This window comes from Ovis aries, chromosome 22 (genome assembly GCF_016772045.2).
Source record: "Ovis aries strain OAR_USU_Benz2616 breed Rambouillet chromosome 22, ARS-UI_Ramb_v3.0, whole genome shotgun sequence".
In the NCBI taxonomy this organism is placed as follows: Eukaryota; Metazoa; Chordata; class Mammalia; order Artiodactyla; family Bovidae; genus Ovis; species Ovis aries.
Window position 1 is genome coordinate 18,882,977 of NC_056075.1, and position 16,260 is coordinate 18,899,236.

At 53.5% G+C, this 16,260-nt stretch overlaps 1 protein-coding gene across 3 annotated transcripts in view; it reads right to left on the reverse strand.

Annotated features, from left to right (window-relative positions):
- The window catches only part of CRTAC1 (cartilage acidic protein 1), a 147,735-nt gene that overhangs the window by 32,561 nt on the left and 98,914 nt on the right, over nucleotides 1-16,260 (reverse strand). For all 3 annotated transcript variants that reach the window (XM_027960229.2, XM_042238487.1, XM_027960226.1), the window contains exons 4-5: nucleotides 10,435-10,571; nucleotides 5,080-5,236 (exon numbers count right to left, since the gene is read on the reverse strand). In XM_027960229.2, coding sequence (XP_027816030.1) covers nucleotides 5,080-5,236; nucleotides 10,435-10,571 — 294 coding nt within the window. The remainder of the gene's footprint in view (nucleotides 1-5,079; nucleotides 5,237-10,434; nucleotides 10,572-16,260) is intronic.

The window sequence follows — 16,260 nt, forward strand, 5'->3', positions numbered from 1 at the left end:
TGTGAGAAGGTCTCCAAGGCTCCTCCCAGCTCTCCTTTTCAGGGCATCCTCCAAGCTGGACCTCAGGATAAGTGTGGCTGGGAGTGGATTCCTGGGCCCATTCACAGTCCGTACTGTGGAGGCTCTGCAGTGAGGCTGTTAGACAAGGAACCTGGACCTGTGGGATTATTCTGCTGATTAATGATTCCAGTGGACGCTAAGGCCTGCAGGCTGCCAAGAACGTCCAAGATATTAAAAGAGTAGCAAAGCAGTGGTACATGAAGGGGTGGAGGAATGAACTGTGTGTGTGTGTGTGTGTGTGTGTGTGTGTGTGTGTTGGAGAAGGGAGTGTGAGAAGGACAGGATGGTAACAGCCCAAATCTCCTGAAGCTTCTAACACAATAATATGGTGTTGGGGCTGGTGTTGCTACCCCTGACCCTGTGAGAGCCATCCAGGCGCTGGGAAGGGTTCTAAGTGTGCCAGGATGGAGGGTGTTAGACAAGGGTATTCCCACTCGTCCCTAATCCCTCCAGCCTGTCCCTGAAGAAGACTGAGGGGGTGGGGAGGGGCAGGAGGACAACCCCCATCACTTGTCTGCTGGGTGGGGATTTCCAAACCTTGGGCACCTGGTGGGTGCAGGAGCAAAGTCCTTCTCCTCTGTGTGCGCCCCTGCCCTGCCCCCAGGCAGGGCTGGAAGAGGCTATTTCAAGGAGGGGCAGGAAGAGATGCTCTGTGGTTCAGTCCCGTGTCCTAGGTTTTGTGTGATCCACCCACCTCACCATTTTCTAGGTGAGGAAACCAAAGCTCGCAGAGGCGTAATCTCAGCTAGGGGGCAATGGATCATAGCTGAAACCCATGCCTGAGTGACTTCAGAGCCACTCTCTCCCCACAGGGTGCTCTCAAACATTTCTACTCGAGTTCCCTCTGCCTAGAAGAGGGGTCTGTACTCTGATAAAGCCCCAGAATGGCCAGCCATAATAAGCTCGACATTAAAATAAAACTCAGTTGTTTTAGCTGAAGAAAATGAATACCAAGATTGCATTTGTATTCTGTAATACATCTGTGCTTGCTTTAAATAAAAAAACGATGTCCCTTCTTGTCAATCATCTGATGCATCTGACACTCTGTTGGCTGGGGCTTTGGGTACCCCTGGCAGGCCTGTGGTTGTGCTCCCCGGGGGTCCCAGGCCCTGGCTGAGGAGTCTGTCACTCTAGCCTTGCCTGTCCCCAGCTGACACATTTGGCTGCACTCCCACCGAAAGGCTAGCACCCGCCTGGGAACCCAGGAGGCTCTGAGGTCCCCAGGCTACTGCCCCTTCTCTGGAGCTGGCTAGTGGGGATCCGCCAGAAGGCCTCAGCTGGGCTTTAGGCATCTCTGTCTCCTCCAATAATGACTTTCTATAAATCAGATCTGCCCGCTGCTTTGTTCTACACTGCTCCCAGCCAACAGCAAAACTCTCCACCCAACACTGTAAATCCACCTTCATTTTCTTTCCAAGTTTCTTTCAGGGCTTCTTTAATCATCACCTTGCAGCCTGGACAGATGCTCCCTAAAAGGGTGAGGCCAAGTCGCAGAGGTCCTCTGAGGAAGTAGAGGCTGGGGAGAGGCTGGGTCCAGAGGGAAGAAGGGAAAATGGGTGGATTCCAGTGGGAATAGGGCTAAAGATGCCCACACCTGGGCCCTGGAGGACACGCCGAGTAGACACATGGAGAATACCTCCAGGGCAGGGGCTGGTCCTGCTTGCTTTGTGCTTCCTTCTGTGTTCAGACAGTAAAGAATTCACGTGCAGTGCAGGAGACCTGGTTCGATCCACGGGTTGGGATCCACCCTGGCAATGGACAGAGGAGCCTGGAGGGCTGCAGCCCATGGGGTCGCAAAGCATCAGGCACAACTAAGCAACAAAGCACATGGCTGTGCTCCCCGCACTCAGGAAATGACCAGCATCCCTCTGTCAGAACCTCACTGGAGGCTGTTGATGTCCGCTACACTTGTATGTACTGTCTGTGTGCCAGGCCCTGCGCCAGGCATGCCCTATATTTACCTCTTTTAATATTCCCATTTTGCAGGCAAGAAAACTGAGGCCCAGAGAGGTTAATAAGTTGCTCTCTATTGCCTGGGCAGGAGGACATGGTGGAAGCAAGATCTGCACCCAGCACTCTGGCTCCAGATCCTGGCTACTTAGCAGCTCCGCTAGAGGGCTAATTTAAGGTGCTCCGAGAGGCCTGGGGACATGTCTGAGATCATTGGGGGGCCATAGAGGCAGCGGCAAAACTCTTGGTTCCCTCGAGTTCCTGACAGACTCTCGGTCATGGGGAGAACTAGTTCTTAGGATTCCCATGCAGGGCAGCTCAGGCTACAAAAGGCTGCAGGCAGCTGGGGAAGCCGGGGCTAGGAGAACCAGGAACCACCAGGGAGTGGGCTTCCCGCTGCCCAACTCTGCATGGGAGGCTCGGGCTATGCCGCCCTCCAGGGACCCTCGAGTCCCCCGAGAGCGGGCGCGCTGGCCGCTAGATGGCACTGTGACCCAGCAGAGAGGCGCCCGGCGGCGGAATCGGGAGTCTGGAGAGGATGCCTCCCCTCCCCCTTCCACGGAGCCCGACAGCTCGGTGTGGGCTTCACGATTGCCCGCCCTGCAGCCCGGGATGCCCGGGCCAACCCCCCTGCTTCCCTGAGCAGCCCAGGGCAGGCAGCTGTTTCAATCAGAAAAACCGAGAGTCGCAATTGAAGTCCAGAGGGCCAGTCCCTGGGGCCGCGATTCTGGGGGGTGCGCCTCTTCCTTCTTCACCAGCCCCTCCCGTCTTGCATGCTGGTGCAGGATTCTCAAGCTGGAGATCGTTTGAAAGGTCAGCTGATTCTGGTAGTTCAGGTATCAGCGGCCGGGGCTCTGAGTGCTAGTGTCTCTGTAAACCTCCTGTGTGACCTTGGGCAGGTCCTTTCTCCTCTCTGGACCTCGATTTGTTCTTTTGCAAACGGGCGGCTCTCTGGTCCCGCCGGCAGATGGGTGCTGTGCGCCTTGGCTCCAGGGACTGCGGCTCTCTGACGGCACAGTTGGCCGAGGCTTGCTTCCCTCCCAGCCTGTTCAGGCCCTGCTCCTCACTGTCGACATCTCTCCCAGGGCCCAGGGCACCCTCCTGGAGCTGAGTCTTGGCCGTGTGGCAGAGCCTTGGCAATCAGGCTGGGCTCTAGTGGTGGCTGTTACCTTTGGGGTCCATTCCTGAGGGGGCATCTGGGCTAGTTTTCCAGCCAGATGTCCATGTGTCGTGAACAGAGTGACTATGGGGGCTGCAGGGTAGCATTGTGGGGCTTGGCGGGCAGGGAAAGGGTGGGCTGGGGAAGGCGGGTAGACAGAATAGTAACTTGGTGGGCCAAATAGGTTCTTGTCAGCCAAATGGCTCTTGGAAATCTGCAGAGCTGCTCTAACGTGTCCTCTGGGCGTGCCAGCTGCCCCGGCCTGCATGCACGCTCCACAGAAACTGCTGTCTCTTCCTTGAGCTGTCCAGTCCTTCCAGCACAGCCTGGCACAGCTGCCCGATGCCCCCATCCCCACCCGGGCTCCTCAGCTGTCTTGTCTTGGAGACATCCCTGGTTCCGTCAGCCTTCCTTCCCCACCCCTGGCTCTGCCAGCCCCCCTGCCAGCCCCGCCAGCGTGAACAATGTCCCCTCACGCTCACACCCTGCTGCAACCTTATGAGCTCTGTGATTCTGTGTACAGCCCTCGCTCCCAGACCTTGCCTCCCTTCCAGCTCATCATTTTCAAGTGCTTCATCTCCCCAGCCCACCCTCCTTCTGCAGATCAAGGCACTTAATTGCCAAGCCAGCCCAGTGCACAAAACTGGGAACTATTCAGAAAAATTGACTGTGCAAGTCGAGGCTGAAGCTCCTGCATGTTTATTCCTTTTCCCAGGAAAACACGGTTTATTGCTGACACTCAGCCTCTTTGCTGCTCGCTCCCATGCAGAGCTCTCGCGCTCTTTGATGGGGCTTGAACCGTGTAAACTATTTTATTGTCTAGTCATTTGTTCCCACAAACTTTGTCAGACAGGTTAACATCAATCTCCCCCTTTCACTGAGGTAGAGGGCTGGCTATAGAAAGGCATCATAAACTCAGGGAAGGCCGTGACAACCCTTTCTAGGGAGGACTTTGAGATTATGCCATTACCCAGGTGGCTGAAGGCAGGGGAGTGGCCCAAATGATCCTTCAAGGATCCTTCCAGCCCCCAGATTTAGAACCAGGTAGGCTGCCACTTGGAATTCTGTAGTGCCAGTTGGGACGGACATATCAGGAAGGTCAACCGCTCAGAGAATTTCTACATTCAAGGTGCAGGTAGGGTGTCAATGAGGCCAGAGTACACGTGAGAAGTTGTGTACAGCTCTGGCTTCCTGATTTTTGGCATCCTAAACAGGAACTAGATTGCTCTGCCATCAGCAGTCTATTGGCAGATTATCAGAGTTTAGTCAGCAGCCGTGCTGGAATTAGAAAAACAGCCTTCCCTAGAAAGATCTCCCTGTCAGAGACTCTGACAATAGGTCCCCCATCCTGAAAGATGTGGGGGGAGCGTGCCTTAAAAAAAAGTGCTGGAGAGGTTTGGGAATAAGAACACAATTCTTTGAGCTCAGTTTACTGAGACGGGACCCAGCTGAAGCTTAGGGATTTAGCACTCAATTCCTGGCTGCTTATGTGTAAGTAAATAATTTCGTCTGCTGTTTGGCAATAAAAAATGCTTTAAATCTTGGCCTCTGTGATTTGTCAGTTTTCTCCTACAGAACCTGTTCACCCATCGCTTGGGTTATAGCAGAGAATGGGGCAAGGGGTTCCAAGGGGAGAAAGATGCAGTGATCTTCTAGGCTATGTCCGACGTCACCCACTGCGCCCGCCAAAGCCCACCCCACCAGATGTCCCATCATCTGGAGAGGCGGCCTTGGAGGATGCCGTCTGTGGGTGGTGAGATAGGATAAAACCTTTACCCTCCCTCCCCAGGGACACAGACCCACCCTCTCCTGTGGTCTCTGATGAATTAGACTCAGTCTTGCAGGGCCTGAAGCCTAGCCCCAGCCCCCAGCCCCTCCAGCTCACAGGCCCCCTGTTCCACTCTGCCTACCTGTGTATTTGCTGACTCCAGCCTCAGCTGCCACGTCTCTGAGCGCCAGAATGCCCCGGGAGAGGTCACTGGCCTCGGGGTCCATTTCGATCAGGGCGTCAGGGCCCACGTTACCGTAGGCATAGTTGGCGATGTAGATGGAGTAGCGTCCGGAGCCCTGAGCAGGAAGGGAGGGAGGGTCAGTGAGCAGGACCATCTGGGGGCCCGGAAGCAGATCCCCCCCTCCACTCACAGGACCATAGCTCTTTCTCGAGGTTCGGGCTCTGCTCCTGGGGTCTGGCATCCGTGACCTTGCATGACACAGCTCCAGAGGTGCTTTTCCACAGAGGCTACGAAGCGTGGGATGCCCCCAGAGTCCTACAGCACAGCGCTTCCCCTCTCTCCTGTTCCAGAAGAACATCCCTCCCTCTCCCCCACAACCACCTTTTTATAGACAATTTTCTAATATGCCTCCCTCCAGCTGAGCTCTCTCCAGCTGCCAGCCAGGGTAGCTGCTCAATAAATATTTGCTGATTGATTGATCTACCAATTCCCATTATTCTCAGTCTCTCTCTCTCTCCCATTCAAGCTTGCTCCAGCCAAGATGACAAGCAAATTCCTGAGCCTTCTCCCTCCCCCATCCCCACCCCATACTTCTTCACTCCTTAATTTGGATGGCACAAGAGGTTCGGCCATGCCAGGCTCCTCCTTCCCACTTCTACCCCCTTGCTTTTCCTGTACCAGAAAGAAATTGTATATTGCTTCTGCCTTTATAACAGTGTCTCAACTATAAATATATACATGTATTTCCCCCTTTGCATCCAGGAGAAGCCCTGGGCACCAGTTCCTTGTTACTGTAGTCATTCTCCTCTCTAGTCCAAAACACGGCTGATAAAAGATTCTTTCCTGCCTGCTATTATAATGGTGTTATTTCTTCAATGGATGCTTTCTTTCCCCCAAGAGATCCACACAATTTCTCAATCAGTTTTCTAGCTTTCCTCTTATCCCTTGCAGCATTTCCCTCCAATTAATCAGACAGTACATATTTCTTGAGCTCCAACGATGTGCAAGGTCCTGGGTTATAAATGTACTTCAGACAAAGTCTTTGTCCTTAGGTTGCTTATAGTCTGGCTTTAAGGAAGCTGACAAGCTACTGTATAGCACCAGAAACTATACGTAATATTTTGTAATAGCCTGTAAGAGAAAAGAATCTAAAAAATATATATGTATAGATGAATCACTTCGCTGTATCCTGAAACCAACACAACATTGTAAATCAACTATACTTCAATAAAAAATAAAATTAAATACAATAACAACAAAGGAAGCCATGAGCACAAAACAACCTGGGAGAAACAGCTGAATTTAAGACAGCACAGTGTGCTCTGCCACTGCCCTCTTTTCAGCCTTCTTTGCTTTCTTTTATTTCTTCCCCGGTGGTCCCATGAGAGCCCTCTCTCACCTAACTGGTCACTTTATCCCTTTGGAACCATTTTCTTCGGGGAAGTTGATTAAGAGCCACCTGGGGCTAACAGGTAGGTGAAGCAAGGAAGGCGCTCAGGTTCTCCTGGGGGAATCAGACGTGTCAGCAATTACAGGTCTGATTAAGAGTGGGTACAGGGTCTCCTGGGTACACAGAAGAGGGGCTCCTAACCCAGAGGAAGGGCACCTGGCCATAGAAAGTTCAGAAAAGGTTTTCTAAGAGGAGTCTCGGCCAGGTGAAGTGGAGGGGAAAGAACCGTCCGGGCAGAGATGAGACAAAGAGTGATGTATATCGCATGTTGGGAAGCTGCAAACAGTTTGTTCAGCGTTCCCAGAATATAAAACGCAAGGTGTGGCATGTTGGGGGGAGGAAACTGGAGCTGTTCCAGTTTCCAGCTCCATAAAGACTTTTCTGCCTCTTCATTTCTGGTTCTCTGGGTCTCTAGCCTGCTACCTGAGTGATGTAAAGCAGTCCGACTCAATTTCAGTTTTGCGTAGGGATCATGTGGGGATCTTGTGAAAATGCGGATTCTGATTCGGCTACCTGAGTCTTGTTACTAGAAACGGTCCCTGGGCCAACAGCATCAGTGTCACCTGCAAGCATGTTAGAAATACAGACTCTCAGGCTCCAGCCCAGACCTGCCGAATCAGAATCTGCATTTTCACAAGATCCCCATATGATCCCTATGCAAAACTGAAGTCTGAGTTGCACTGCTTTACAACATCATTTGTGGTTAGGGAGAACTTTGAAAGATTCTTGCCCATCCCAGGAGCTTGGTGTACGTGTGTGGAATGACTGGATGAAGAGTGAATGGATGGGGCCAAAGGGGAAAGTGCGCCTTTACCGTGACGCTGCCTGACCCTACCAGCTGTTAGCAATCGCATCGACAAATGGGCAATTAAGCCCAAATGAACTGAAATGCACTCTGCTAGAAATCAGGATATTTATAAAATGCGGTTATACCTAGTTCCTTACATCAGTGTATTGGGTTGACAAAACAGAAAAATTGTAGATGTGTTACAGTTATAGAAAACTGCAGAAAGTCACGTGTGAACTTGGCCACGGTAACTGTGGGTGGGGGAGCTGATTCCAGGAGAAGGAAGATGTTTCCGCAGCTTTGGATCCAGAGCAGTGGTACCCATCCTTTAGTCGACCTCAGAATCAACTGGCAGCAGGCAGGGGGTTGTGAAAGCAACCTGGATGCTGGGTCCTAGCCCCGGAGTTTCTGATTCGGGGGTCTGGAGGCGCCCTCAAATCTGCATTTCTAACACGTTCCCAGGTAAAGCTGGTGCAGCTGTTTCAGGAACCACACCCTGAAAACCACTGGTCTAGGGCTGTCAGTCTGGATCCTAGGCCGAGCTCTGCACCTAACTGACTCTATGTCCTTGGGCAGGTTCCTCACCCACTTTGGCTGCACCGCCTCACGTGTTACATGGGAATCGTAGCCCCCCTGCTTCCTGGCAGGGTCGTTGAGAAGATGAAATGAGACAACGCATGTGAAAGGACTTTGGAAAGATAAAAATGCTATATAAACATGAGGCATAATCATTATCGATCAGGGAACGCTTCTTGTAAGAGATCGGCTTTGGGCTGGATCCAGAAAGGTGGATGAGTGATGAGGCAGCTGAAGACGAAGGGCAGTGGTGTTCCAGGTTAGGGGCAGAGAGCGAATGAGGGCTGCGAGGGGAGAGGGAGAGAGCAGCATACTGTAGGGGCTGAGACTTTTACCTGGTGCAAAGCTCCCAAGCTTAGCATACATCAGAGTCACCTTTGGGCCTAGTTAAAACCCAGGCTGCTGGACCCCACTCCCAGTGGTTCTGATGGGTAGGTCTGGAGGGTGGGGCCTGAGAATCTGCATTTCTAACAACACTGATGCTGCTGGTCCAGAGACCACCAATCAGGTACACTAACAGGCCCCAGCTAGGGGCTGTGGGGCTGAGGGAGGAGTAGGTCAAAGGCTGTAACAGAACCTGTGGTTAGAAATGTGTATTTGGTACAGGTTTACCCAAAGGCAGGGTAGCAGGGAGGTAAAAAGGTGTCTGATCATTTTCAGCTAGGCAGGACTCAATTTCTGGCTTTGCCTGTCACTTGCTATATGGTAACAAGGTCAGTTGCTTAAGTGCTAGAAGCCTTAGTTTTCCTACCTGTAAAATGGGGATAATGACAGCATTTACCTCATTGGCTTATTTGAAAATCCAGTAAGATGGTGAATGGAAGTCACTTAGCACAGAGCTTGGCACGGGGCTAGTTTAATAAGCATAATAGCTATTATTATTAGTGTTCTGTTAATATTATATTCCTATTGTTACGATTGCTCCTGTGTTTTCCCGCATCACACTGCATCCCTGTCTCTCAGCTTCCACTCTGGCCTTGACCTCTCCATAGCTCTCGGGCCTCGGGGGTTGCCAATGGTGGCTGAACCCAGACAGTAGCCCCTCTTCTGATGGCAGACAGACCGTGGGGGTGCTTTCTAGTTCCCTGAGGCTGGGTCTGAGTAGGGAGTGAGCGAGCCGCTAAGTGCCTGCCTACTGTGCTTCAAGCCAAAGTGTCTTTTTTTCCCCTTTTCTCTTTTTGCACTTCACATGGTGCCTCTGTCCTGTGGGTAAGTGCATGGGTGTGTAGGTGACCTTGTTAGGACAGAGTGCATCTCTCTGTGATTAACCTTCAGACCCTCCTATTGGTGCTGAGAAGGTTCCCACCTTAGCTGGGTGTGGGGCGCCCTGGTCCTGATGGGGCTAAGGAGACTGGAAGCCAGGAGGAGATGGAAGAGGCCTCTCAGAGGCCAGGCCTGGTGCCCCTCCCCGCCCTCCAGATACTCCCTGCTCCCTGGGGCTCTCATAGAGCCTCCTCCCCATTCTTCCCACCAGGCGGGAGTCCAGGTGGCAGAGATTCAGGTCAGGGCTAAATGTGGCTTCACAGCCCAGCTTGGCTGCTCTTCCTAGCACCAGCTTGTTAAGAAATAAATATTTATACCTGGCACCTGCCTTTTCCCAAGGCCTGGCGGCCCCTGCTGTGAAGATTCACTCTGAATCCCCAATCCCCTTGGTGCCATCTCAAACCCCGAACGAGTTGGCTCCCTCACCCCAGCTCCCACAATGGGGGCCAGAGACGCTCCCCTGGAAGCTGGGCAGCAGCTGGGTCCCTGATTTAGTGATGATGTTTTGTAAAAGCCAAGGAGGGGCGGCAGGGGAGCAGGTGACAGGAGGGATAAATCACCGCCACGCCACGCTCTGGCTCTGGCTGGGTTGGCTGGGATGCCCGGGCGGGGCCCCTTCACAGGATGGATGGTTGCAGCTGCTTCTTCCCTCCTCACTTGGCCTTTCTCCCTGACACTTTGAGTTGAGCACCTGTGTGCCGGGTGGACCAGCAGGGGAGGAAAGCATCGATGGTGCTTTGGATTAACTAAAGTACTTGTACATTCAGGCAACTGTCCACTCACCCGCTCATGAGCCCCTTTGCTATGCCTTCATTTGTTCCATAAACATTTATGGGGGAGGGGGCCTGATGGCCCAGTGCCTGGCACATAGTTGGCACTTCATAAATTAGTTGAATGAACGAACACAAGGTTACGAGCTGACCGATTCTGATTTACGTCTGAGCCATGCCACCAATCCATTCTGAGTCCTCAGGCAGGTCCCTGCCCCACCCTGGGGCTCAGTGTCCTCTGTCCAGCAGATACAATGATGACAGCCCCTGGTTGCCGGGAGGCCCTCAGGGGAGAGAGGATGTGAAAGTATGTTAGCATCCACTATGTGCAAGGCCCTGGGAGCGGCTTTGAGCTCTGCCCCTGGGAGCCATGCTCTGTCTGGGGATGTCTGCTGGCGCTTCCTCCTGGCCATCACGCTGCTGTGTGCCTCCCTTCTCCCCAGGCCCCCATGTTCCCCTGGACTCACCTTCCTGTCCACGCAGGCCACAGAGCGCCCGGCAAAGAGGCTGGCCACGCCGCGGGCCACATTGACCTCGTCACTCAGGATGTCTTCCCAGCGGTTATTGCGGAACTTGAACAACTTGTCCGTGTACGTGGCCACCCCTGCAGGCAGGAGGGAAGAGACGGCTGGTGGTCAGTGGGGTGCCTGCCCCAGGTGTTGTGGCCACAGGTGGATGGGTCACCTGCTGCACAGTGAACACTCCTCACGGTCCTCAGGCAGTGGTGACCCCTCTCCTGGGGACACCCAGTTATTCTCAGTTGAGAGAAGACACTGCAGCTTATGAAGATGGCCAGCCCAGGCCTCAGGAACTTCGGAAGAAGTGTGACCGCTAGTGTGTGTCAGAGCTGATCCTCAATAGCAGAATCTCATGGTCTGCACCACACTTCTGCGGCACCAGGAGGGACATCCTGGGATCGCTAGTATTTCACATCCAGACTCAACCAAGAATGTCTCTTTCTCCAGGAGCTGCTCCCTGCATGCTCTGCTGAATCACAGAGCCTGATGTGGGTCTCAGAAGAAATAGTCCCGGTCAGTGGGTGGGTCTCGGAGTCCAGACGGAGGGTGGGGCTGGGAGCTGAGCTCTGACAGGGGTATCACCAACAGCCGGAGAAACCTGGATGGCCGTGGGGTCAGCACTCATGGGGCAAGAGTTAGTGAAGAGGCAACGGGCTCAGGCTGAGGGGAGCAGGTGACATGGCAGCTACTTGGGGTTTTGAGTAAACTGGCCTGGTTCTACAGAGACTCAGGTTTTAGTTGTTGACTGTGGGCAATTTGAGCCTCAGTTTCCTTATTTGGAAATGGGGATAACAATAATAACTACATTCTACTTTAATTCGAGGGATAAATGAGATAACTCAGGTTAGAGGCTGAGCACAGCGCCCCCAGAGTTGGGGGTGGTCCTCGACAGAAGTGACTATTCTGGTTTCATAGATGGGAGACCCTCTGAGGTGCTTCAGGGACTTCAGCCCTGCACTGCAGGGGTGTGTTGAGAGTGTCTGAGTGTGTGAGAGAGTGCGTGAAAGTGTGTAGGAATAAGCAGGAGTGAGTGGGTGAATGAGAATAAGAGTGAGTAAAACTGAGTGAGTGTAAGTGTGAGATTGAATGAGTGTGAGAACGAGCGTGACAGCGAGGGGGTGAGTGCACGAATGTGAGCATGTTCTGGAAGGGTCCTCAGGGGGCTCTGACTGGGGGGGGGACAAAGGCTGCCCTCTGAGTGGCCTCACATGGGGCCCCCCAAGACCACAGGGACCCACAGGGGAAGGTGCATTCTCTGTAGGGCCTGGACTTGACCTCAGGGACACTTGCCAGACTCTGGGGAGCTGGCCTGGGGACTGAGCCATGCCACCTGGCCTGACCCTCCCAGGCGTGCAGAGACCGGTTTCCATGAAGGGGAAGGCCCTTCCTGAGTGGAATGGGAGGCAGATCCAGGAGTCGTGCAGGTGTCTGTGGGTGGTGGGGGAGACCTGGGCTGAGGAGCTGAAGCCAAGGTTTGCCAGAGTTGCTGTGGCTGGTGGGGGAGTGCCCACTGGGACTCCCAAGGGTCTGCACAGAGCTGCTATGGCTGCTGGGGGCCCACTGGGGCTCCTGGGGGTCTGCCAGAGCTGCTGTGGTTGGGGGTGGTGCCCACTGGGGCTACCAAGGTTCTGCCAGAGCTGCCATGGCTGGGCATGGGTGCTCACTGGGACTCCTGAGGAGCCTGATTAGGACAGAAGCCCAGGTGTGGACTCTGCCCAAGTCCAGCTCTGACTCCCATTTGTCTGAGCCAGTTCTTTATCCTCTTAGGCCTTGGTTTCTTCATCTGAGAGTTGGGGGTAACAGCTGGCCTCCCCACTCCCAGCATGGCTGCAGGAACTGCAGGAGAAAACTCTGCGGCCCTTGGCTGCTCTGCACCACCTGGGTCTCTGAGCCCTTGTCACAATCCCCGGGGAACAGATATGTTTAGAAACTTAGATTATTTTCCCTTTCACATTTCAGAAAGGTAACACAATGCACACCCTGTTTATTATATAACACCCCCAGCAGGAACCAGGGCAGCACCCTGTAATTAAACACATTAATATTTCTGCAGTGAAATATATGAATATCACACCAAGTGGGATAAATAAAGCCCATAAATAGCTCACATCAGCTCAGGACAGGTTTTGCTACCAATTCACTTTCCTACAAACTTAAAAAAAGCACTTGAGGCTTTCAGAGCGTTCTGTTTCAGGACTGCGGGAGAGGAACGGTGGGCTGCCGTACTCGTGGCTGTTCCCCAGGCAAGTGGCGGCCTTATCATCGCCTTCTAATGCCTGGGGGGCCTCGGAGGATGGTTCTGCAGCTTCCGGATGCCTAGCCTTCACAATCACGAGCGACCCTTGCCCTTCTCTGTCAAACCAGGGCCTCTTTAGACTACGTCTCAGCTAATCTAGTTCCCCCTGAAATTTGACCAAGATTAAACTCAACCAAAGCTTGGGCTGGGTGAGAAAGCAGCTCCGGCAGTGGGGCTCTGCAGACCTCTGATGGGCACCTCTGCATACAGTGGGAAAATTTTCTCAAACCTCTGAGTCCCTGCCTTAGCTAGGCAAGAGGAAAAAAACGAGGCTTGGGTGACTCGATCCCCCTCTATTTGCCTAATTACCCCCGATTCTTCCTGCTCACATTTCCCAAAGTGTGCTTAGTGGAACCTGGTCTCTGTGAGCTGCCTGGAGAAAAGATTTTATGATTATCTGAGCTCAGGAAAGACTGTACCTTTCATCCCCCACTTGGAGATTCTCAGTGGACATCAGTCTATCAAAACTTTGAAAAGTCTTGCAGTATATTACAGGCTTAATTTCACGTAAGCCAGCCTTTCCCAAACATACTCGGCCATGGCACCACTTTCTTGCAGCTCACCTCTTAGCGTCCTGCAGAGCTAGCACTGTTCTGTGCAAGTTGCTGCCCTGGGGTGTTGACATCAGGCCAGATGCTGGGCTTTGTGGCCAGAGGCGTTAGGGCGACACGTACTATTAGCCCCTTCCCTCGTTCCAGTCTCCTGGCTTCTGAGCTGACCAGGGACGCCCCGAAGAATAAACTAATTAAGGTAAAATGTGCAACAGTGATGCAGAGCCTTGTAGATCATAAATGGGAACGGCAAAATCAATGGCAGGCCTTCTGCAGGCAGAGGCCTAGAGGCCTGGGCGACAGGAGGGATGGGAGCCTGTGATTTAGGAAGAGCAAACGCTCTGGCAGCTGCAACCTGGGTAATTAGGTGTGTCAGGAAGACAGATAAACAGCGAGCTGTGCGGGTCGATGGCACTGGCAATAAACACCCAGCACTGGCCCCTGGCCCATGTCAGCGCGTAATCCCACCTTCCAGCTCCTTGTAGCTGCACTCTGCCCTAGGGTCCCTCACTGAGTCAGGGGCAGCAGCTCGGGAAGGAGAGGGCAGAGGGCCTCTCCTGGGTCCTGGGGGGAGATTCCTAGAAAGCAGAGGTCTGGGAGAAACTGAGGGTGTTCAAGGGCAGGGTAGGGGACTCTGGAGGTCATATCCCCTGTGAGGCACAGTCCTACCCAGAATCTGGCATGTTGGCACTAAGGGAGCTTTTGAAGGCCTCAGTGTGTGTATGCTAAGTCACTTCAGTTGTGTCTGATTCTTTGGGACCCCATGGACTGTAGCCTGCAAGGCTCCTCCATCCATGGGGATTCTCCAGGCAAGAATGCTGGAGTGGGTTGCCATGCCCTCCTCCAGGGGTCTTCCTGACCCAGGGATTGCACCCGGTCTCTCGTGTCCTTTACATTGGAAGGCGGGTTCTTTACCACTAGCATCACCTGAAGCCAGCCCAATGGAAAGGGCAGTTGCTGCCAGGTGGCAAGATACTGGGAAGGCCCAGTGGGGGAGGCTCAGGGGCCTACCACTCCCTGCCCGTGCTGGAGCGGCCCCAGGGAAGTAGGCGTCTCGGCCCCTGACTCGGGGTGCTTAATGTTCATTAGCGGACAGGAGAGTTACAAAAAGGAGATGCTATGGGACGGTAGTAAAAATAAAACTACTTAACGTTCCTATGGTGATTTCTATATGCCATGAACTTCACATACATTCACTCACTAGCACTTGCCACAAGCCTACACAGTAAGTACTATTTTCAAGACCAATTTACAGATGAAGGACCTGAGGCACCAGAGGCAAGGGGACTTGCCTATGATCCCACAACTAGCAGAGCCCCACCGAGATGACAGGATAGTACATTCCGGAGATGCTGTGAAGTCAGTCACAGTGATCGGGGAGGGCTTCATGACGGAGGAGGCACCTGAACCGGGATGTGAACTATCAGAGGAACAACAGCACAACTCCAGTGAGCAGAGCACCTACTATAGCCAGGCTCTGCATGAAGAGCACCTACTATAGCCAGGCTCTGCATGAAGAGCACCTACTATAGCCAGGCTCTGCATGAAGAGCACCTACTATAGCCAGGCTCTGCATGAAGAGCACCTACTATAGCCAGGCTCTGCATGAAGAGCACCTACTATAGCCAGGCTCTGCGTGAAGAGCACCTACTATAGCCAGGCTCTGCGTGAAGAGCACCTACTATAGCCAGGCTCTGCATGAAGAGCACTTAGTATAGCCAGGCTCTGCGTGAAGCACTTTTTTTCTTTTTTCAACCATCATCTTGCCTGAATCTCACACTGCCTTGAGAGGTGGTGTAGCCCCATATTGCAGATGGAAAAATTGAGGAGCAGAGAGGTTAATTCCCCAAGAGCCAGTGTGTGGTGCAGACAGATTCAAACCCAGGTCTTTCTGACTCCGAAGCCTGCACTTCTGAGCACCGCACCCACGGCTCGTCAGGGAGAGAGGAGGAGGGAGGGTGCTAAGGGCAGGAAGGGAAACCTAGACAAAGACAGAGGGGACACTGAATATGCCCAGAGGGGAGGGTTTGTGCAGGGGCAGGAGGAGAAGCAAGGCAGGCCGGGAGACAGCCGCTAAGCCAGCAGTGAGGCCGAAGTGGGCACGGGTGGTTTCTGATCTGGGGAAGACAATGTTTCTGGAAGATTCACCTGGCAGTGGAGTGAGGTGTGGGCTCGCAAGGGAGATAGTGAAGTGGGGAGGCCACTTCTATAGTAGCTCAGGCACGAGAGGTAAGGGGGAAGTGAGGAGAAGTGCTGGGTTCCAGAGGCCAGGGCGGGAGGGTGTGGTCAGGAGCGGCAAGTCAGAGCAAGTCCACGGTGTAGGGGAGTGAGGGAAGCGGGGCATTGGGGCAGCTGGGGTGGGAGCAGGAGCTTGGCATTTTCGGGGATCATCAAGTGGCCGAGAAGGCATGCCCAAGAACTCGCTGGACGTGACAGACGGCAGTTTGCAGGGAGTGGAGGCTGGAGCTGGAGTAAAAGGGAAAGCCCAGGGCCACAGACTCAGTCCCAGGAAGGGGGCACATTTGGGGGGGAAGAAGAAGGGGCAGAGGTGGAGGAGTCTCCAGACAAATAGAAAACAGAGTGGTTCTGCATCGAGGGCACTGGTCTCCATCGAGCAAATGGTCTTGTCATCTGCACATCAAACTTTACCCCCAGAAGTCATCCTAGAGCCACTGGGAAGGCGAGTTTGGGCTACAAAGGGCTCTTGCTAAGGATCGTTAGCTTGAGTGCCTCCTCCCTCAGGAGCTGCCCCCACCCCAGGAGATGACCTGACTTGAGTCTGATAATGGTGGCAAAGAGAAGGGTGGGCCAGTGCATATGGTAGGGTTGGGGGCTCAGCCTCCAGCTACATTCTTAAGGCAAAGAGATTACTGCCAAGCAGCAGGGTCAGGAGCTAGCCAGCAACATCCCGGGCCTGGGTTGAACTTG